The following is a 23701-nucleotide window of genomic DNA, read 5'->3' as shown; positions in this document are numbered from 1 at the left end:
GGGGTCTGAAGGGATAGTACAGTGAGCAGGGCATTTGCAGGGTATTTGCCTTGCCATGCCTGAACTGCATTAGATCCCTGGCATCCTGGCATTCCACATGGTTCTCCAAGCGCGTCAGGAGTAATTTTTGAGTGCAGAGCCAGGAGTAACCACTGAGCACTGTGGGTGTGACCTAAAAAGCAAAAAAGAAAATAAAAGGACAATGGGATTGAATGGGTAAGGGGAGAGGGTGCCAGGATGCTCCCAGCTCTGGTTTGATCCCTGGAACTAGAAGACTTTCTAAGGATCACAAGCCATGTCCCCTGGAGTGTCTTAAGAAGTCCCTGGATACTTTCAGCAGTCCTTGGCATCCATAGGGGTGACCGTAGGGTCTCTGATTTATTTCAGCTTGGTACAGGAAAATTAGAAACCATCTCAATTACAGCAAAGAGTGTGATTTTATCTTTTCTTTTTTTCTCTTTCTCTCTTTATTTCTTATTTTCTTTATTTACATCTTTCGTTCCACTTTTTCTTCATTCATTCATTCTTTCTTTCTTTCTTTCTTTCTAAAAACTCTTTGACCCACAACTGGCAGTGCTCAGGGGTACTCCTAGCTCTGCACTCAGAAATCACTTCTACCTGTACTCCGGGAATCTATAGTGCCAGGGATCAAATCCAGATTGTCCATGTACAAGGCAAGCACCCTCCCTCGTGTTCTATCATCTCTCCAGCTCCATTATTTCATCTTTTCTTAAAGCTGTATTCCTTTGGGCACAGAGACAGAAGGTTCTTTATCCACTCATATATTCATCGAAAATATATTTTATTGCTAAAACTGAATTTTTAAAAGAAAATATGTCATTTGTGGTGGGGGTAAGATATCTGTATACATGAATGCAAGGTATAGAAAATAGATTGAAGTGTTTGCAGGTGAGGGAGTGGAGGGTATCCATCTGCTCTAACGTGGGGCTAGGGATCCACCATCATTAATTTTGTGAATCTGCAGTTTTGGTCTTTCAGGCCTAACCCAGGGATCAGACCTCATTAACATACCATCCTAATGAGGTCCTGTGGACATTGATTCCCTAGGAACGTGGAGGGTGGAGGGCGTTCCCCTAACAGAGGCTTCCTTCATAGCTCTTGCCTCCTGAGAAGAAGCACACCTCACAGTCCACTCAATGATGAGCCACCTGGCCAGGATAGCTTGGCCTCAATTCTTCTCTGCCTTTGCTGAGGATACACCTGTCTTGTGTATCCTGATGTCTGATCCAGCATCCCTCCCTAGTGATGTCAACCAGGTAAATGAAATTTCCAAGTTAATAAACCCCAACACTGAAGAAGTGGGTAAAAAGATTGTTAACACTGTAATGATCTCTTACTCCCTTTTCACATTGCCATCTTATTCCCTGTCTCAGGTATTTACTCCCTTACTCAGATAGATATCTTCCACTCTTCCTTGAATATCTTACCACCATTGCATTCATTCCAGCTCAATCTGTGATTTGAGTATCTTAATCCTTTACTCAGGTATTTTACTTCGTTTCATCCATTCCATCTTACTCCCTTACTGGGTATCTTACTCTTTTACCTGAGTATCTCACCCCCATTCCAGCGTGCCATCTTACTCCCTTGCTAGAATATCTTAAGCCCATTCCATCTATTTCATCTTACTCCCTTGCTGGGTATCTTACTCCTGTTCCATTCATTCCATCTTACACCCTTACTCTGGTATCTTACTTCCATCCCATCTGGGGTAAACTAGAAGGAGATGACAGGCATAAAGAATCAGAGGGATTTGAACAATCTGTCATCTTGTTGACAAGGACTTAGCTCTAAATGGTTCTCAGTCTGCTGGCCATCAAATGTCCTAGGATATGGCAGAGCCTGCTTCCTTCTGGCGTCCCTTTTCCCCCAGTTGAATCCGAGCAAACATTCTAATTCTGATTTCTTGTGGTGGTTTGGGGGAAAGGTTTATTTTCAGCATTCCCTTTTATTGCTGTTCCTGGTTCTTGATTTAACAGTGTGTGTTCTTGTGTTGGGTTCTAAGAAAGACGAGAGAGAGAGAGAGAGAGAGAGAGAGAGAGAGAGAGAGAGGAGCTATCTGCTACTCCCAGTACTCCCACTCAATTTCAAGTATTTCCTGTAGCACTGTACCACTGTCCTCCCGTTGTTCATTGATTTGCTCGAGCGGGCCCAATAACTTCTCCATTGTGAGACTTGTTGTTACTGTGTTTGGCATACCAATACGTCACGGGTAGCTTGCCAGGCTTTGCCGTGCAAGCTAGATACTTTCGGTAGCTTGCTGCGGTCTCCGAGAGGGGCAAAGGAATTGAACCCGGGTCCACTGGGTTAGCCACATGCAAGGCAAATGCCCTACCCTCTGTGCTATCACTCCAGCCCTAAGTATTTACTAATAGAATAAAAAATTAAAAAGACATAAAATATATTTAAAAATTCACACCTAAAAATAAAAACAAATCTCTTGGCTTTTTGAGATATTCCAACATCAACAAATGTTGACTTGTTGATATATCAACTCCAACCTTTTTTTTGTCCAAAAAAAAAACAAGCAAAACTCAGAGAAGGAACTGAATTTTATCTGCTTGATTTTCTGTTCTTTCCTTTGCAAAGACAAACTCTCTTGAACCTACAGTTATCTTGCAAGCTTGCTTTATTATTTTTTTATTTTCACCCCTCTTCCTGCATTCCTGATGCAAGCTTGCTTTAAATAGCATGTGTAGCCATAAAGATTTAGAAGATGACAATATTCTATTTTTAATATATATCATGGTATGGAGAGGGAAACTATAACAATTTTATCGCACACAACTCTGTAAACAAAGATGAATGAATCAAAACCAAATATACAAACATTAATTGCTAAATCACAAAATCATTCCAGTTGTAAAAGGTTTTGCATATGGGTTAGTTTGTATTAAGTTCTCCATATGCAAAAATTTTACTTTTTGAATGGAGCAGAGTTATGATATTGAGGGAGATGATTCCACACCTTTTCTAATTAGCACACTGCTTCTCCTGGGAAGGAAAGAAGTGAGACTGTGTAAACATAAGGGAGAAGAAAGGAACAAATTACAGATTATTTGCTGCAATAAAAAATATCTGTGATGTGAACGGTGAAATGTCTGGATTTTATAACGTCATCCTAATCTCTTTATCTGCATCCTGTTCTTTTCTGTAGTTTGAATAACAAATAATAAACAATCTCAATTAGAGTTTGCTTTGAAGAAACTGACAGTTCATGACGAAGTGTCTCTTTCAGTTTCCTGAGTAACAACAGAAGTGCCACAGTGATATAACACCTGTGAAATTTGAACAAGGTGTTCAGACAGTTCTGAGTTCATGCCAAATTTGGCAACCAAGCTCTACAAGAGTGATTGAACAAATTCCTTCATTTCCTTTTATTTGAAACATGAACTATATTTAAGTAAACTGTAAGTTTTCGATTTCTGTGGTCGTAGCACATAGCACTGGCCATAAACCAAACAGGTGCTAAGTAAACATCTGACTCAACAGAAAGAGTTGGGAACCAGGGATTGTTGTATATTAACCCTAGTGTTTTAGGCTTCATCAGTGAATTGCCTCTTTTCCTCCTCCCAGAGAAGCTCTTGCTAGCATCCCTAATTTAGTTAAAGTTTATCTTTAACCTTTCCTTTGTATTTTACCTCTCATTCTCACAGTTCCCCAAGTCAGTCTTGATTACTTATAAGCCAAAACTTTCTGGCAATTTTGAACTTTGTATTTGTACAAATGTCTTTTGCCCCCACCGCCTGGCTGTCTTCACCAGGGCCCCATGGAGGAGGGCAGGTTGAGTTTCCCTCTCTGCCCCGAGTAAAGCCCTGACAGCTGAAGACCTCCGGGACCCAGCCAAAGCCATGCTGAGACTACTCTCCACACACTTGGACGAGCCTCACACATGAAGGAACCGGCAGAGGAACACAGGTGTGCGGGACCCGGGGCTAAGATCTTCAAGCCTGCTTGGTTCGGCACCAGGTCTCCTCCAGCTCCCCCATCTTCCTGTAGCTAGATAGTTACACCCACTAACTGCCGTATACCCCCATCAACGGCCAGAATCCAGAGACTATCAAACCAAGCTCCTGGAATCACGCTGCCGCTAATGCCTCTTATTCTCTAGTTCTCGCTCTCAAAGAACCCGGCAGGCTACTGAGAGTATCATACCCGCATATATGCCTGACTAGAAACACCTGTAAATGTGATTAGAGGCTGCCCCCAAAGCCTCCATCCCTCTCAGAGAGCCTGGCAAGCTACCGAGAGTATCCCACCCGCACGACAGAGCCTGGCAAGCTACCCGTGGCATACTTGATATGCCAAAAACAGTAACAATGATTGGTCCTCATTCCCCAATTAGCTTCCAACATGTCATCGGGCTCACTAGCATGTGACAGGGATGAATGGAGACATTACTGGGCCCGCTAGAGTGAATCGATGAACAATGGGGTGATAGTGATAGTGATACTTATAGTATTTGTACTGTTTTGTACTTGAAGTGCTGTGCATTTGTACCTGCTTTTCTATTTCCTCTATAGCCTTTTTATATTTTGCTAGAGGGCAATGTTCTTTGCTTAAACACGTTGTTTATTAATTAATGCTATGCTTCTATTATTAGGGAGTTGATTGACTCTGAAATATATCTACTCCTAGGCATCGGTCATAGTTACTTGACTCTGCCTTCAATTGCTGTAGTTCCTAACATTCCAAAAGGGAAGTCCCTCAATGGGACTGGGATGGACACGGGGCAAGTGGAAAACTCTAGGAAGCATAAATGCATGGTCTTGATGGACGCTATTATGACTTTAGAGACAGGACCCCCATGGGGAAGGGCAAGCAGAACTGGCCTGAGGACTTAGTGTGAGATTTACGGTAAAGCTTTCCTTGCCTTCAAAGCCCAGAGAACTAAGTGTTGGGATCTTTGTCTCTTACTGTGTTGAATCAAACAACTGCAAGTATTGATAACATATACAACTAGAGGGAAAGATCAAAGCAATGTAGATGTCCTCAGGAGACAGAGTGTTTCCTTGCATTAATCTCCCCAAGAGAATTTTCTATGCTAATGTCTTCCCACATAAATCATCTATGTAAATTTCCAGGTGTCAATGCTCAAACACACCTAGGTACCTCAACCCCCTCAGATGTTCTATAAGCCTGTTAACAGCTCTGCATTAAACAGCCCATTTTCACCATCAGTCTGTGGTCCCTGTCTCTCTCCTTCTCTGCTGGGGAGGACTGGAGACAGCTCTCAGCCACCTAAGGGCTTCACAGCACCCACAATACTCTGTGAACTCACAGGAGTCATGTGATATGATAATAGAGGTAAAGGATCAGGAGCTGGAGCGATATTCCTGTGGGGATTGCCTTGTATGTGGCTGACTCTGGTTCGGTTCAATCCCCATCATCCATAGGGTCCCCTCCCAACGCCCTTCCAAGTCTCACCGGGAATACAGAGGCAGGAATAAACCCAGAGCATCATGGATATGCCCTCCCATCCCACAGAGGAAAATAAAATATCAGAACAGTCTTGAGTCTTTATATAAAGTCACTAATTACACGATTAGATCCTTTTCATTGAGACCCTGGATCTCAGGCAGAGTCCATCAAATTCTTACTGGAAGGAGGTTTGAACATTTCTGCATTTTAATCAGAGTGCACAGTGGGAACTCTGCAGAATGCCTGGCGCATACTTTTCTAACAAGGTACCATGGTCTCGAATGCCAAGGAGATGCTCATTCCCCCCCTCCCTTTCCTCTGACTCTTCCATCAGATTCATCAGCAGCCTTGCACCCGGAAACCTCACAGAAGCTCCCATCTTCCTGCTACTAGGATTGACAGATGACCCGGATCTGCAGCCCGTCCTCTTCTGGCTCTTCCTGACCATGTACATTGTCACCATCCTGGGCAATCTGCTCATTGTCCTGGCCGTGGTCTCAGACCCCCACCTGCACACCCCCATGTACTTCTTTCTCTCCCACCTCTCCATCACTGACATCTGCATCAGCTCCTGCACCATCCCCAAGATGCTGGTGAATATCCAAACACAGACACAGAGCATCACCTACGCGTGCTGCCTGGCCCAGACCTTCTTTGTCATAGTTTTTACGAGTTTAGAAAACTGTCTCCTGGGCGTCATGGCTTATGACCGCTACGTGGCCATCTGCCACCCGCTGAGGTACACGGTCATCATGAATCAGTCTCTCTGCATGCTGCTCATTGCCCTCTCACTCTTGGGAAGTGTTGCAGTCTCCCTAATTCACACGCTGATGGTGCTGCGACTCTCCTACCCTTCTAAAGTGCTCATCTCCCACTTTTTCTGCGAACTCGCCCAGCTGCTCAAACTCACGTGCTCTGACACTTTCATCAATACCCTGATGATCTACCTGGTGGCTGCCACTTTTGCTGGGATTCCATTCTCGGGCATCATTTTCTCCTACACTCAGATCTTCTCCTCGGTTCTGAGAATGCCCTCAGCCCAGGGGAAGCAGAAAGCTTTTTCCACCTGTGGTTCTCACTTGTCTGTGGTTCTCTTGTTCTATGGGACAACGTTGGGGATTTACATTAATTCTACAGTCGTGGAAACTTCCAGAATATCTTCCATCCCCTCGGTGATGTACCTTGTGGTGCCGCAGCTGATGAACCCCTTTATCTACAGCCTGAGGAACAAGGACATGAAAGGGGCCGTGAGGGGGCTCCTGAGCGGGAAAAGGCCTATTCTCTGAGGGTGACGCCTGCTCTGGGCTTGATTTCCCACAATGACGTAAAACAGTAGCACCTAGTTTAATTTTTTTGATTTATTTAGGTTTAGGGTCTGCACCTGAAGAGGTTCAGGGGTTACTCCTGGCTCTGTGCTCAGGAATTATTTCTGGCAGTGCTTGGGGGGACCATGCAGGATGCTGGGGATCGAATCTGGGTGCAAGAGAAGTCCCTACAGCTCTACTATAGCCCTGGCCCCATTGGCTTCTAGTCTAGACAAACAAGGAGCAAATTTCCATTGAACATCTGGCATAATGACTCTTGTTAGCTGCATCCACCTCCTAATTCACCTGAACTCTTGGAGAGTCTCTGAACTCACATTAAATTGGTAAAACATCAATGAGCTGAAATCTTCTTTGTGTCTGACTGATTCCTCCCTGTGCCCCCAACTGTCCTGTCCTGTGCCAGTGACACACCAGAGTTTGCCTAGAATGGATAAAGGGGCTGATTTGATGTCCCCAGTGAGTAATTGCCTGGATTGTACTCTCGGTCTGTTATGTTTTAGGACCCTCCACCCTCCACCCCCTGGATCATTACTCAGGTCATAGATCATGTGAAGAAATGATCACCGTGGTTTGAGAAGGTGCTTAGATATTGAACTTCATTAGTGAGTATCATCAATAGTCTCATATGCTCAAACATAGGACATCATGTGTGTTCTAAGGGTGTCAGAGGTCGGTAAATCCTAGTAACAGGGAAAGAGAAACTCTTTCACACTGCATGAGCTGATTTGCCATCACTAATTCTGTTGGAGGGAGGATTCTCAGGGAGTTCCTCAGAGGGGATGCCAGCATAAATGTCAAACATCAAGCCCGGAGACAGTGGCCGAATGCCTTTCCTGCAATCGATGACAATAGAATCCTCAGGGAGCCAACTGGAGCCTGTCTGTGCCCTGGGTTTGCTGTGCAAAATTTCCAAGGCGCTGGAAAAAAACAGGCCTTGATCATCTGATATTTTCTAATGGTTATTTCTAGAAGGCATCCTGTAATGAGAGCAAACACCAGAAGGTCTAGTCTGAGCACGGTTGGAGAGAGATCGACATCAAACCCAACCTTTCAGCCTAGAATTCTCCAGCATTATTCAGCTGTTAGAAAAGATGAAGTCATGAAATTTACATACAAGTGGTTCTACATGGAAAGTATCATTCTAAGTGAAATGAGCCAGAAAGAGAGGAACAGACAGAAAGACTGCACTCATCTGGGGAATATAAAGTAACAGAATGGGAGACAAAACCCAAGAATAGTTGAGATTAGTACCAGGAGGTCTGCTGCACAGCTTGGATGCTGGCAGCACATGCTGGAGGGAAAGGCAGCTCAGATAGAGAAGGGAACACCAAGTAAAGGGTGTTTGGAAGATTCGCTCAGGATGTGAGATGTGTGCTGAAAGTAGACTGTAGACCGAACACGATGGCCACTCCACAACACCCTAAAGGAAAGAGAGAGCAAAAGGGAATGCCTTGCCACCGAGCCGGGGTGGGATGGAGGGGGGGGGCTACTTTAAACATTGGTGGTGGAGAATGGGCACTGGTGGAGGGATGGGCACTCGATCATTGTATAACTGAAACCCAAATATGAAAGTTTGTAAGTCTACTACAGTACCTCATGATGTTTCACTATTTAAAATAAATAAATAAATAAATAAATAAAAGAATTCTCCAGCATTTGGTTGCTTTATTCTACTGTTTGGATACCCTGAATTTCATCTCTCAGCGGTAGGGCGTTTGTCTTGCACGCAGCCAACATGGCCGACCCGAGTTTGATTCCTCTGCCGGTCTCGGAGAGCCCGGCAAGCTACTGAGAGTATCTCGCCCGCAGGGCAGAGCCTGGCAAGCTCCCTGTGACGTATTCGATATGCCAGACACAGTAACAACAAAGTCTCCAACGGAGACGTTACTGGGCCCGCTCGAGCAAATCGATGATCAAGGGAAGGGCCTTTACTTTACTTTACTTTTACCCTTCCTCATGTTCAGAAAATGACTCATAACTTAATAAAAACACTACTCTCATGTTGAAGTGATTGGCAGAAATCAACGTCTCATTAGATGAATACCCATTCTACCTGGAGATTTGAAACATCAGCTTAGGGTTCTGAATTTGGGTCTGGTTTGCATGTTATCTGCTAGATCATGCCTATTGCCACAGGTGAGACCATCTTCCTAATCCCAAAGACACACACGTGCAGTAATATTCGGTAGAATTTCTTAAAAGGCAATGGGGGCCAGAGGTATAGCATAGCGAGTAGGAAGTTTGCAGGGCATCTTCCCCTTGCTTTGAATTCGATTCCCTGCAACCCCTGTGCCTCCCGAGCACTGCCATCAGGAGTAATTTTTGAGTTCAGAGTCAGGAATAACCCAAGTATTACGAGGTCTGACCCAAACACCCCCTTGCCCCAGAAAAGGCAACTGGGCTGAGGATTTCATCACGGGAGAGGGTACAAGGGCAGTACAAAGAGGCCAGGGGGAGAGAGATCTGGCAGTCTTGAAGTTCTGCTTCTCTCTGGGTGGGGCGTGGAAGCTAGAGTCGTGTGCTCAGTGTTCTTTACTGGTGAATCAAAACACATGGAAGGGCATAGAAAGTGCTTCCAGAGGTAGCAAAAAGCTCTCCCATGTGTTTACTTCAATCAACAATTCTGGAAAAAAGGGCTCATAGGGGAGGGGGGAATATGAAAACTGCTTTTGAACCTTGTCACTGGGCTATGGACGTATTTATTTGCGATCATTATTTGAGCATCTCAATGCATGTCTCTGGGCAGTAAGTTGTGAGAAACATGAGTTATGTATTATGTAATGCTAAGATCAGGGGAAAGAGAATGTGGACACATCCCTTTGCAGTCTGCTCTGAACTCCAGGACACAGACAGGCTCCAGTTGGCTCCCTGAGGATTCTATTGTCATCGATTGCAGGAAAGGCATTCTGCCACTGTCTCTGGGCTTGGTGTTTGACATTTATGCTGGCACTCCCTCTGAGGAGCTCCCTGAGAACCCCCCCTCCAACAGAATTAGTGATGGCAAATCAGCTCTTGCAGTGTGAAAGAGTTTCTCTTTCCCTGTTACTAGGATTTACCAACCTCTGACGCCCTTAGAACACACACGAAGTCCTATGTTTGAACATATGAGACTATTGATGATACTCACTAATGAAGTTCAATACCTCAGCACCTTCTCAAACCACGGCGATCATTTCATCACATGATCTAAGACCTGAGTAAGGATCCAGGGGGTAGAGGGTCCTAAAACATAACAGACCAAGAGCACAATCCAGGCAATTACTCACTGGGGACATCAAATCAGCCCCTTTATCCATTCTAGGCAAACTCTGGTGTGTCACTGGCACAGGACAGGACAGCTGGGGGCACAGAGAGGAATCAGTCAGACACACAGAAGATTTCAACTCATTGATGTTTTACCAATTTAATGTGAATATGAAATATTGATTGACATGTTGATTAGCCATTTTCTAAAACGCTATTGTGGAAACGCAAGGGGATTGGTAGTACTGAATGATAACAAACCCTGTGCTATGGTTACAATATTGAGGTTATGGATGAGACCAGCAAGAAAGCACAGTAGGAGGGCTCTTGCCTTGCACATCACACAGCTTTGACCCCGGGAATCCCATATAGTCCCCAAGTCTGCCAGGAGCAAGCTCTAAGCAGGCACGGTGTTACCCCAAGAACGAAAAAGTAAAATAAAGTATTTGAAGATTTCCGGGGTGAAAATGAACCCGCGTAAGAGAAAGCATAGAATTGTTAGTGTGTCCTCATCTGAATTATGGGATGACGAGGGTACGAGCTCTCACTACAGGCACACAAGCTGTTGGTATATCTGTGGTAGAATGGGGGGCCCTGGAAAGAGGAAACCAGAGAGGACAATTGGGGACCCACCCTGATCATCTGCAAAAGACCACCACCTGAAAGGACTACTGATTCTTTTTTTTTTTCTTAAATTTTTATTAGTGAAAGACCATGAGGTACAGTTGTAGACTTACAATTTTTTGTGCTTGGGTTTCAGTTATACAATGATCGAATACCCATCCCTCCATCAGTGCCCATTCTCCACCACCACCAGTCCCAGTATCCCTCCCATCCCCCATCTGCCCATCCCACCCTACCTCTGTGGCAGGGCATTCCCTTTTGTTATCTATCTCCTTTTGAGTGCTGTGGTTTGCAAAAGAGACATTGAGTGGCAATCTTGTTCGGTCTATAGTCTACTCTCATCACGCATTTCCCATCCTGAGAGGAACCTCCCAACACCCTTTATTTGGCGCTCCCTTCTCTATATGAGCTGCCTTTTCCTCTCGCGTGTGCGGCTGAAAGGATTGATTCTTAGCAAAACAATTCATCCTACTTTCAGAGAATATCCAAGAGCTCAGGTGAATTAGGACTTGGATGCATGCTAATGAGAGTCATTATACCAGATAGTCCATGGAAAATTTGCTCCTCAGTTGTCTAGAGTAGAAGCCAATGGGGCTGGGGCTAAAGTAGAGCTTTCGGAACTTCTCTTGCACCCGAGATCGATCCCCAGCATCCTACATGGTCCCTAGAGCCCTGCCATAAATAATTCCTGAGCACAGAGCCAGGAGTAACCCCTGAGCCTCATCAGGTACAGACCCTAAGGCTAAATAAATAAACAAAAAAGAAAACTTGGTGGGTCTTAAGGCTCCTACTGTTTTACTTCAGTGTGGGAACTCAGGCCGGAGCAGGCGTCACCCTCAGAGAATAGACCGTTTTCCACTCAGGAGCCTCCTCACGGCCCCCATCATGTCCTTGTTCCTCAGGCTGTAGATAAAGGGGTTCATCAGCTGTGGCACCACAATGTACATCACTGAGGGGATAGCAGATGCTCTGGAAGATTCCACAAGTGGAGAAGTAATGTAAACCCCAAACGCTGTCCCATAGAACAAGGAAACCACAGACAAGTGAGAACCACAGGTGGAAAAGGCTTTCTGCTTCCCCTGGGCCGAGGGCATCCTCAGAACCGAGGAGATAATCTGAGTATAGGAGAAAACGATGCCCGAAACGGGAATGCCTCCAAATATGGCAGCCACCAGGTAGATCAGCAGGTTATTGATGAAGGTGTCGGAGCTGGAGAGTTTGAGCAGCTGGGCAAATTCGCAGAAGAAATGGGGGACGAGCACTTTCGAAGGGAAGCAGAGTCGCAGCGCCATCAGCGCGTGTAGCCCAGAGACTGAAACGTTTGTCAACAGTGAGAGCACAATGAGCAGCGCGCAGAGAAGCTGGTTCATGATGACCGTGTACCTCAGTGGGTGGCAGATGGCCACATAGCGGTCGTAAGCCATGGAGGCCAGGATATAGTTTTCCAAAGTAGTTAAAACCATGACAAAGAAAGTCTGGACCATGCAGCCAACATAAGTGATGCTCTGTGTCTGGGTGCGGATGTTCCCCAGCATCTTGGGGATGGTGCAGGTGCTGATGCAGATGTCGGTGAAGGAGAGGTGGGAGAGGAAGAAGTACATGGGGGTGTGCAGGTGGGGGTCCGAGACCACGGCCAGGACAATGAGCAGATTGCCCAGGATGGTGACAATGTACATGGTCAGGAAGAGCCAGAAGAGGATGGGCTGCAGCTCCGGATCATCTGTTAGTCCTAGTAGGAGGAAGATGGGAGCTTCTGTGAGGTTTCCAGGTGCAAGGCTGCTGGTGAATCTGAGTCAGGGAGAGGGAGGGGAAATTAGAATCTCCTTAGCATTAGAGCCCAGGTACCTTGTTAGAATGTATGCACCAGGCATTCTGCAGAGTTCTAACCATGCACTCTGATTTAGTATATTCGAACCTCCCTCCGGTGAGAATTTTATAGAATTTGATGTATCTGCCTTAAATCTAGGGTCTCAATAAAAAGGATTTCACTGTATCATTAGTGACTCAGTTCATATGTGAAGGTTCAAATTTTTCTGATTTTTTTTCTGAGTGTAGACTACACCAAGTGGTACCCTGGCTCTGCACTCAGGGATCACTCCTTGAGATTATGAGGGGGATCCTGTAGTTTGTTGGGAAATAAAACTGCATCAGCCGCATGCAAGGCAAAAGCTCTCCCCACGGGACTGTAGCATCAGCCCTTGATCTTTTACCTCTCCTATAACATCACATGACTCCTGGTCCTCAATTCTTTTAATTGGCTCAGGTACTTATTTATCACCTCTTGGTTCTAATCCTAATGCCATGTGCTAAGACCATAGGAATCGAAAACAGTACAGTTTGCTGAGATATAATTTCCATCTCACATCAAAGAAAATGAAGCATTTTGTTCAATCCCTTTTGTAGAGCATTTCCCAAATTTGCCATGAACTCCAAACTATCTGAAGACCTTGTCAAAATTTTACAGGTGCTATATATGCTTGGCACTTCTGCTGTCACTCAGGAAATTGTCAGTGGTGCTTGATCAGGAACTGTCTAGTTCTTCAAAGTAAATTCTAATTTGGGGATTTTTATTATTCATTACTCAGTGACATAAAAGTACAGGGTGACAATAAAGAATTTAGTAATTCCCCTGATGACATTAAAAAAATCCAGAAATTCTACTTCTTTCATCATAGATTTGCACATCAGGACTGCTACAGACCTTCACCAGAGTTTCCTCTGGCTTTGCCCTGCCCAGGCATCTTCGAATACAGCAGTTATGTGTACCTAGGTCAAGAAGTCAACATGACGAATGACTTGACACCTGAGCTGAGCAGGAGGAAGAGAGCAGCATGGAATGCCTTCAGGAGAGTCGAAGAAATAGCTAAGAGGATGAAGAACCTCCAACTGCAGGCATATCTCCTTGACTCCACCGTTCTCCCTGCACTAACATATGCCTCAGAGTCCTGGGCCCTATGAAAACAGGATGAGAATGCTATTCGGGTCACCCAAAGAGGAATCGAAAGAGCTATGCTTGGAGTATCATGCTTCACTCAAGTGAGAGAAGGAATCTGGAGTTCCGACCTCCATTGACAATCGAAAATCAGGGACACTTTCTCATTTGCCAAGGCATCAAAAATCAGATGGGCTGAACATGTAATGCGATTTGAAGATGGCCACTGGACTAGAGCTGTTACTGACTGAATTCCACATGATGGCAAAAGAACTTGTGGCCGCCCACCTACGAGATAGACTTCTTTGTCAAGACCCTGAACAAATGACTTAAGGCTCTTCATGTTCGTGGAGCAAGTAGACGCCATTGGGCTAAAATAGCACACAACAGGGACAAATGGAGATGTTACTGGCACCCACTCGAACAAATCAATGAGTAACGGGATAGCAAGTGATCAAGAGATCATCATAGATTTTTTTTGCTTTTTGGGTCACACCCAGAGATACACAGGGGTTACTCCTGGCTCTTCACTCAGGAATCACTCCTGGTGGTGCTCAGGGGACCATATGGGATGCTGGGAATTGAACCCGGGTCAGCCGCATGCAAAGCAAACGCCCTACCTGCTGTGCTATCGCTCCAGCCCCCATCATAGATATTTTTATTATGGCAAATATGGCAAATAATCTGGTGTTTATAAATTTCTTCTCTCTGATGTTTACACAGTCAAAGTGATTTACTTCCCAAGAGAATCAATGTGCTAGCTCAAAAAATATGAATGTTGTTCCTCAATATCATAACACTGCTGCATTAAAAAAGTAAAATTTTTGCATGTTGAAAGCTTAATACAAATGAACCCATAAGCAAAACCTTTGAGTTTTTTTAGTTCATTTACATCAATTTCATTAGGTATTAGGTTTAAGTGAAATTTTTTTAAAAAGACACAAAACTTTACCGACATTGGTAGAATCAGTAAATTAGTCATGTACATTGCCTTTTCAATAAAACAGTTTTCAGAATAAACATGAATTATAACTCCAGTGATAATTGATTTCTTTCTTTGGTCCTATTCCAAAATAAAGTCACTAACTAATTTGGAAGACGAATGGCAAGCTATGAAATATATAGTTCAAAGTTATGTTTAATCACATGGTTTTTATAATAACTAAAATTGTAGTCAGAGTTTACATAATAGTTTGAACCATAACCATTTCATTTGTAAGCCCTCTTTTTGATACTAACATCTATTATTTTATACCATAGGTGGTTATCATATTGTTTTTACAAGTACTCGATCTTAATGCTCGGATACTGAATTAGCAAAACCTTTTACAATTGGAATGATTTTGTTTTTGTGATTTAACAATTAATGTATGTATACTTGGTGCTGATTCATTCATCTTTATTTACAGAGTTGTGCATGATATCATTGCATCTTAGTTTCCCTCTCCATTCCATGATATATATTAAAGGTAGAATTAAAAGATCTTCTATATCTTTATGGCTACACAGGCTACTTAAAGCAATCTTGCGAGATAATAGTAAGTTCAAGGGAGTTTTGTCTTCGAGAAGAAAAGAACAGAAAATTCAGGGAATAAAATCCATTTCCTTCTCTTAGTTTTGCTTTGTACATTTTTTTGAGAAAAAAAAGTTTGAGTTGATATATCAACATGCCAACCTTTGTTGATGTTGGAATATATCAAAAGGAAGGCATGAGGTTTTATTTATTTTTAGGTGTTAACTTTTAAATATATTTTTCGACACCTTTTATTCTACTAGGAAAAATCTGGAATATAATAAAGAACTCGGAAGTCAACTTGCTTTCATTCTCTCTCACCCTTCTTCTCTCTCTCTCTCTCTTTCTCTCTCTCTCTCAGAAACCAACACAAGAACACACATTGCTATATCAAGAACCAGGAGCAGCAATAAAAGGGAAAAATGAAAACAAGCCCTTCCCCCAAACCACAAAAGAAGTCAGACTCAAAATGTTTGCTCAAAGTTGCCCTGTGGAGAAAGGGAAGCCAGAAGGAAGTAGGTTCTGCCATATCCTAAGACATTTGGTCAGCAGAGACTGAGAACCAGTTACAGATCATCTTTGTAAAACGATGACAGTTGGTCCAAAATCCCTACCACCCTTTTATATCCATCATCTCCTTCTGGCTTTCCTGGGGTGGAAAGGAAGTAAAATACCTGAGTAAGGGGTAATATGGAATGCATGGAACGGGAACAAGACACTGGAGTAATGGAGTAAGATGGCATGGAAGGAATGGGAGTAATATACCCAAGTCAGAGACTAAGATGGAATGGATGGGAGTAAAATACTCAAGTCAAGAAGTAAGAAACCCGGGTCAGCAGTAAGATGAAATAATATGATGGGAGCAAGATACCCAAGTCAGGGAGTAAGATGGCATGGCTGGAAAAGAAGTAAGACATCACTAAAGTGTTAGAAATTCATTTGCTCGAGCGGGCCCAGTAACGTCTCCATTGGAGACTTGGAAATTTCATCTACCTGGTTGACATTACTGGGGAGGGATGCTGGATCAGACACCAGGATACACAGGACAGGTGCGTCCTCAGCAAAGGCAGGGACACAGTGAGGCCAAGGGATCTCGGCCAGGTAGCTCATCATTGAGTGGACTGTGAGGTGTGCTTCTTCTCAAGAGGAAAGAGCTATGAAGGAAGCCTCTGGCAGGTGAACACCCTCCACCCTCTGCGTTCCTAGGGAATCAGTGTCCACAGGACCTCATTAAGAAGGTATGTTAATGAGGTCTGATCCATGCGTTAGAGCTGAAAGACCAAAACTGCAGATTCACAGAATTAATGATGGCTGATCCCTGGCCCCACATTAGACCAGGTGCACACCCTCCACTACCCTCACCTGCGAACACTCCACTCCAATTTCCATGCCTTGGATTCATGTACACATCTCTTACATCCCCGACTAATTCTAGATTTAAAAAAATAAATGTAATAATATAACATTTTTTCCTAAGAATGGATGAGTGGATAAAGAACCTACTGTATATATATATATATATATATATATATATATATATAGCAGAATACTAGTCAGCTTTAAGAAAAGATGAAATCAGGGGGACAGAGAGTGATAGGACAGCAGGGAGCACACTTTCCTTGCATGTCATCTATCTAGGTTCGATTCCAAGCAACCCATATGGTCTCTTGGGAACCACTTGGAGTAATCTTCCTGGGTGCAGAGTAAGGAATCAGACCTGAGATTTGCAGGAGTGGGCCAAAAACTATTTTAAAAACAAATATGGAAAAGATGGAGTCATACTCCTTGCTGCAGTAGAGCTGGTTTCTATGTTTGTTGTATTGATCACTTCACTTCACTTGATCACTTGACATCTTGTTACTCATCGATTTGCTTGAGAGGGTGCCAGTAATGTCTCCATTCGCCGCTGTTGCGTGCTACTGTAGCCCAATGCTGTTTGCTTGTTCTAGAAACACAAAGAGACTCAAACTGATCGTTCAGGATCTTGACGAAGAAGTCGGACCATGTCGTAGGTGGGCAGCCACGCGATCTTTTGACGTCCCGTGGAGTGCAGTCGGTAATGGCTCTAGTCCAGCGGTCATCTCCAAATCTCATTATATGTCCAGTCCATCTGATTTTCGACACCTTGGCAAAGGAGACAGCGTCCCTGATTCTTGATCGTCGATGGAGGTCGGAACTCCAGATTCTTTCTCTCATTTGAGTAAAGCATGATGCTGAAAGCGTAGCTCTTTCGATTCCTCTTTGGGAGACCCGTACAGTGTTCTCATCCTGTTTTTGTAGGGCCCAGGTCTCAGAGGCATATGTTAATGCAGGAAGAACAGTGGAATCGAAGAGATGTGCCAGGATCAGAGGTTCTTCGTCCTCTTAGCTATTTCTTCAACACTCTTGAAGGCCTTCTAAGACACTCTCTTCCTCCTGCGCAACTCAGGTGCCAGATCATTCATCATGTTGACTTCTCGACCTAGGTACACATAACTGTTGCATTCGGAGATGTTCTTTCCATTGAGAGCAAATGGAACATCAAGAACAAGACTGTTTCTCAGAAACATTGTCTTCGTGAGATTCAGCTGTAGTTCGACCTTTCCACACTCATGGTCGGAGTTGGTCAGCATTTGTGTCGCTTGGCTAATGTTTGCTGTTATTAGAATGATGTCAGCAGCAAAGCGGAGGTGGTCTAGTTGCCGACCATCTATCTTCACTCCCATTCCTTCCCATTCCAGTCATTGCATGATGTTCTCGAGGGTGGCACTGAAGTATTTCGATGAAATGGTATCACCCTGCCGAAACCCTCTCTTGACATGGATGATCACTTTTGTATTATATTGTATTGAGCTGAGTGAAATCAGTCAGAGACCACTAGGATCACTCCATGATGCCTAGGAATCCCCGGAACTACCCAGAGACTTCTTGGGGGACACCAGGAGCCATGACCAATAATTCTCTGTGATTAATAATGCTCAGGAGGTCTTCTGGTGCCAGTTATAAAAACCGGGGCTGGGAACAGGCTTGGAACCCTCTCCCCTTATGAAATTCTCAGATATTTTGGGGAATGAGGAGGTGTTTGGGTCACACCCGGCAATACTCAGGGGTTACTCCTAGCTCTCCACTCAGAAATCACCCCTAGTGGTAGTGTTCGGGAGACACAGGGAATGCAGGGGATTTAATGCAGGTTTGGCAAAACAAAGGAGATGCCCTGCAAACTCTCTCCTCGATGTACTATTTCTCTACCCACCCCCCCCCCCCACCACTCCCAACTGCCTTTGAAGAAATTCTACCTGAATATTACTGAATGTGTTTATCTTTGGGATTTGGAGACAGTCTCACCTGTGGCAATAGGCATGGCCTAACAGATATCAAGTAAACTAGGCCCAAACTCAGGACCCAAAGCTGATGTTTCAAATCATGAGAGATTGATTTCAGCCAGTCACTCCGACATGAGATAGCATTTTTATTAGCTTATGAGTCATTTTATGAACGTGTGAGGGATATGAGAGATGAAATACATCTGCACCCAAAGAGAAGAATAAAGCAACCACATGCTGGAGAATTCTAAGCTGACTGGTTGGGGTTTGGTGTCAGTCTGTCTCCGACCATGCTTAGACTAGGCCTTCTGGTATTTGCTCTCATTACAGGACGCCTTCTAGAAATAACCATCAGAAAATATCAGATGATCCAGAGACTACTTTGAAAGTCTGTATGCCACAAAACAAGAGAACCTAGAAGAAATGGATAAATTCCTGGATTCCTATCATCTCCCAAAGCTGAATCAAGAAGATATAGAGTACCTGAATAGACCTATTCACATCAAGGAAATTGAAACTGTAATCAAAAGTCTTCCCAAAAACAAAAGCCCAGGTCCAGATGGATTTACTAGCGAATTTTTCCAAACACTTAAAGAGGACCTATTGCCAGTTCTTCTCAAGCTTTTCCAGGAAATTGAAAAAACAGAAACTCTCCCAAACAGTTTCTATGAAGCCCATATCTCTCTAATACCAAAAGGAAATAAAGACACCACAAGAAAAGAAAACTACAGGCCGATATCCCTGATGAACACAGATGCAAAGATTCTCAACAAAATACTAGCCAATAGAATTCAACAACTCATCAAAAAGATCATACATCATGACCAAGTGGGATTCATCTCAGGGATGCAAGGATGGTTCAACATTCAGAAATCAATCAACATAATCCATCATATCAACGAAAGAAAAGATAAAAATCATATGATCATATCAATAGATGCAGAGAAAGCATTTGACAAGATCCAGCACCCATTCATGATGAAAACCCTTGCCAAAATGGGAATAGAGGGGACTTTCCTCAATCTAGTTTAAAGCCATCTACCACAAACCTACAGCAAACATCATCCTCAATGGGGAAAAACTGAGAGCCTTCCCCCTAAGGTCAGGGACAAGACAAGGATGCCCACTCTCTCCACTACTGTTCAATATAATACTGGAAGTACTTGCAATAGCGATTAGGCAAGAAAAAGATCTTAAGGGCATCCATATAGAAAAAGAGGAAATTAAGCTCTCACTATTTGCAGATGATATGATACTATATTTAGAGAACCCTAAAACCTCTACCAAGAAACTCCTAGAAACAATAGGCTTGTATAGTAAAGTGGCAGGCTATAAAATCAATACCCAAAAATCCATGGCTTTCCTATACGCAAATAGTGAAAGAGAAGAAAGTGACATGAAGAAAACAATCCCATTCACAATTGTGTCCCAGAAAATCAAGTACCTGGGAATCAGCTTAACTAAGGAAGTAAAGGACCTGTACAAAGAAAACTACAAAACGCTACTTCAGGAAATAAAAGAGGACACGAGGAAATGGAAAAATATCCCCTGTTCATGGATGGGGAGAATCAACATTGTCAAAATGGCAATACTTCCCAAAGCACTGTACAAATTCAATGCAATCCCTATAAGGATACCCATGACATTCTTCAAAGAAATGGAGCAAACACTCCTGAAATTTACATGGAACAATAAGCCCCCACGAATAGCTAAAACAATTCTTGGGAAAAAGAAAATGGGAGGAATCAACCTACCTAACTTCAAGCTCTACTACAAAGCAATAATAATTATAACAGCATGGTACTGGAACAAAGACAGAGCTGCAGACGAATGGAACAGAGTTGAATATACTTACATCTCCTCCCAAGCATATAATCATCTAATCTTCGATAAGGGGGCAAGAAAAGTGAAATGTAGCAGGGAAATCCTCTTTAATAAATTGTGCTGGCAAAACTGGACGGCTACATGCAAAAAAGTGGGCTCAGATCTCTGCCTAATGCCATACACAAAAGTAAGATCGAAATGGATTTATGACCTCAACATCAGACCGGAATCCATATTGTTTATTAAAGACAAAGTTGGCAAAACTCTCCATGATATTGAAGCTAATGGTATCTTCAACAATGTCACGCCACTGGCCGAGCAAGTGAAAACAGAGATAGACAAATGGGACTATCTTAAACTAAGAAGCTTCTGCACCTCAAAAGAAACAGTGACCAAAATACAAAGACAGCCTACAGAATGGGAAAGGATATTCACCAAATACACATCCGACAAGGGGTTTATATCAAGGATATACAAGGTACTGGTTGAACTCTACAAGAAGAAATCACCCAACCCCATGAAAAAATGGGGCGAGGAAATGAACAGAAACTTTCTCAAAGAAGAAATCCAAATGGCTAAAAGGCACATGAGAAAATGCTCTACATCACTAATCATCAGAGAGATGCAGATCAAAACAACAATGAGATATCATTTCACACCACAGAGACTGGCCCACATCCACAAGAACAAAAGCAACCCGTGCTGGCGCGGATGTGGCGAGAAAGGGACCCTCCTTCGCTGCTGGTGGGAATGCCGGCTGGTCCAACCCTTTTGGAAAACAGCATGGATGATTCTCAAAAAATTAGAATTTGATCTCCCATTTGACCCAGCTATAGCACTCCTGGGAATATATCCCAGAGAGGCAAAAAGGTATAGTCTAAGTGACATCTGCAATTGTTTGTTCATTGCAGCACGCTTTGCAATAGCCAGAATCTGGAAAAAACCTGAGTGCCCGAGAACAGATTACTGGTTAAAGAAACTTTGGTACATTTACACAATGGAGTACTATGTAGCTGTTAGAAAAGATGAAGTTATGAAATTTACATACAAGTGGTACTACATGGAAAGTATCATGTTAAGCGAAATGAGTCAGAAAGAGCGGGATAGACACAGAAAGATTGCATTCATCTGGGGAACATAAAGCAACAAAACGGGAGACTAACACCCAGGAATGGCTGAGATTAGTACCAAGAATTTTGCTCCATGACCTGAAGGCCAGCCACACGTGCTAGGTGAAAAGGAAGCTCAGATAGAGAAGAGAGCACCAAATAAAGGGTGTTGAGAGGACATCCTCCCAGGGTGGGATAAGCATGCTGAAAGTAGTCTATAGACCAAACATGATTGCCACTCAATGCCTCTCTTGCAAAACACAGTACCCAAAAGAAGAGAGAGAGAACAAGGGGGAATGCTCTGCCACAGAGGCAGGGTGAGATGGGGGGGGGCGGGGGGTGGGAGGGATGCTGGGACCCGTGGTGGGGGAGGATGGGCACTGGTGGAGGGATGGGTACTTGATCATTGTATAACTGAAACCCAAGCACAAAAATTTATAAGTCTATAATTGTACCTCATGGTGTTTCACTAAATAAATAAATAAATAAATAAATTGGATTAAGATTTTAAAAAAAAGGAAAATATCAGATGATCAAGGCCTGTTTTGTTCAAGGCCTTGAAAATTTCGCACAGCAAACTTGGGGCAGTACAGGAGGCTGCAGGGGGAAAGAGACCTCACAGTCGTGAGGTTCTGCTTCTCTCTGAGTGGGGCATGGTGTCTAGAATCATATGCTCAAGTGTTCATTACTGGTGAGACAAAAAGATAAAAGGGCATAAAAAGTGCTCCTAGAAGTTGTAAAAAGTTCTCCCATGTGGTTACATGAATCAACAGTTCTGAAAATTTAGGCCTCATAGAAAAGTGGGGGAATATGAAGACTGCTTTTGAACCTTATCACTGGGCTATGGACGTATTTATTTGAGATCCCTATTTGACCATCTCAATGTATGTCTCTGGGCAGCAAGTATGAGAAATGTGAGTTTTTTATTATATAACGCTATGATCAGGGGAATAGAATGTGGACACATGACTTTGCAGTCCGCTCTGAATCCCAGGACAGATACAGGCTCCAGTTGGCTCCCTGAGGATTCTATTGTCATTGATTGGAGGAAGGGCATATGACCACTGTCTCTGGGTTTGGGGGTTGACAGTTACTCTAGCATCCCCCTCTGAGGAACTCCCTGAGAACCCTCCCTCCAACAGAATTAGTGAAGGCAGATCAGCTCAGGCAGTCTGAAAGAGTTCCTCTTTCCCTGTTACTAGGATGAACCCACTTCTGAAGCCTACGAACACACAAGAGCTCATCACTGGAGCCCATGAAACTCTTGATGATAGTCATTAACGAAATTCAATAGCTCACCATCTTCTCAAACCACGGTGATCATATCTGCACATTTCCTAAGCCCTGAGTAAAAGGTCCAGAGGGGTGGGCAGCTCCTCACAAATGAAGACCAAGAGCACAATCCAGGCTATTACTCACTGGGGACATCAAACCAACCCCTTTATCCATTCTAGGCAAACTCTGGTGTGTCATTGGCACAGGACAGGATAGTAGAGTACAGTTGGTGGGGCACAGGGAGAAATCAGTCAGCCACACAGAATATTCCAACTTAATGTTTTACCATCAGTTTTACCAATTTAATGTGAATGTTAAATATCGACTGACATAGTGATTGGCCATTTTGTAAAACGCTATTATGGAAAAGCAAGGGAACGGGTAGTACTGAATGATAACAAACTGTGAGCCTATGGTTACAATATCGAGGTTCCCAATGATACAAGCGAGAAAGCCTGGCACAACACACAGGCTTGACCCCGGGCATCCCATATGGTCCCCAAGTCTGCCAGGCACAAGGCCTAAGCATTGCCAGCTGTGGCCCCAAGAACAAAAATATAAAATGAAATATTTGAAGATTAGCACTGTAGCACTGTCATCCCGTTGCTAATTGATTTGCTCGAGTGGGCATCAGTAACGTCTCCATTGTGAGACTTGTTGTAACTGCTTTTGGCATATTGAATATGCCATAGGGAGCTTTTATTTTTTAAGATTTGAAGATTCCTGGGATGAAAATGAACGCGTGTAAGAGAAAACCTAGTGTGTCCTCATCTGAATTATGGGATGACGAAGGTACAAGCTCTCACTGCGCGCACACGAGCTGTTGGTATATCTGTGGTAAAATGGGGAGCTGGAAAAAGGAAACCGAAGAGAATAACTGGGGATCCACCCAGATCATCTGCAATAAACCATGCACCTCAAAGGACTGATTCTTAGCAAAACAATTCATCCTGCCTTCAGAGACTTTCTAAGAGTTCAGGTGAATGAAGAGGTGGATGCAGCTAACAAGAGTCATTATGCCAGATGTTCAATGGAAATTTGCTCCTTGTTTGTCTAGACTAGAAGCCAATGGGGCCAGGGCTATAGTAGAGCTGTAGGGACTTCTCTTGCAC

General features: G+C 43.6%; 2 protein-coding genes across 2 annotated transcripts; one reads left to right on the top strand and one right to left on the bottom strand.

Moving 5' to 3' along the window:
• Positions 1-202: 202 nt before the first annotated feature.
• On the top strand, positions 203-14585 carry LOC130028874 (olfactory receptor 7G2-like). Its single transcript, XM_056119714.1, has 3 exons — positions 203-216; positions 5777-6699; positions 14521-14585. Exons 1-3 carry the CDS (start codon positions 203-205, stop codon positions 14583-14585), a joined length of 1002 nt encoding a protein of 333 aa, XP_055975689.1.
• On the bottom strand, positions 11471-13933 carry LOC130028782 (olfactory receptor 7G1-like). Its single transcript, XM_056119630.1, has 2 exons — positions 13896-13933; positions 11471-12422 (listed from the first exon to the last, which is right to left on the bottom strand). Exons 1-2 carry the CDS (start codon positions 13931-13933, stop codon positions 11471-11473), a joined length of 990 nt encoding a protein of 329 aa, XP_055975605.1.
• Positions 14586-23701: the final 9116 nt, after the last annotated feature.

This window comes from Sorex fumeus, unplaced genomic scaffold (assembly GCF_029834395.1).
Source record: "Sorex fumeus unplaced genomic scaffold, SorFum_2.1 ptg000041l, whole genome shotgun sequence".
NCBI lineage: Eukaryota > Metazoa > Chordata > Mammalia > Eulipotyphla > Soricidae > Sorex > Sorex fumeus.
Note: the sequence above shows the minus strand (reverse complement) of the source record. Positions and strands in the feature narration are given on the sequence as shown.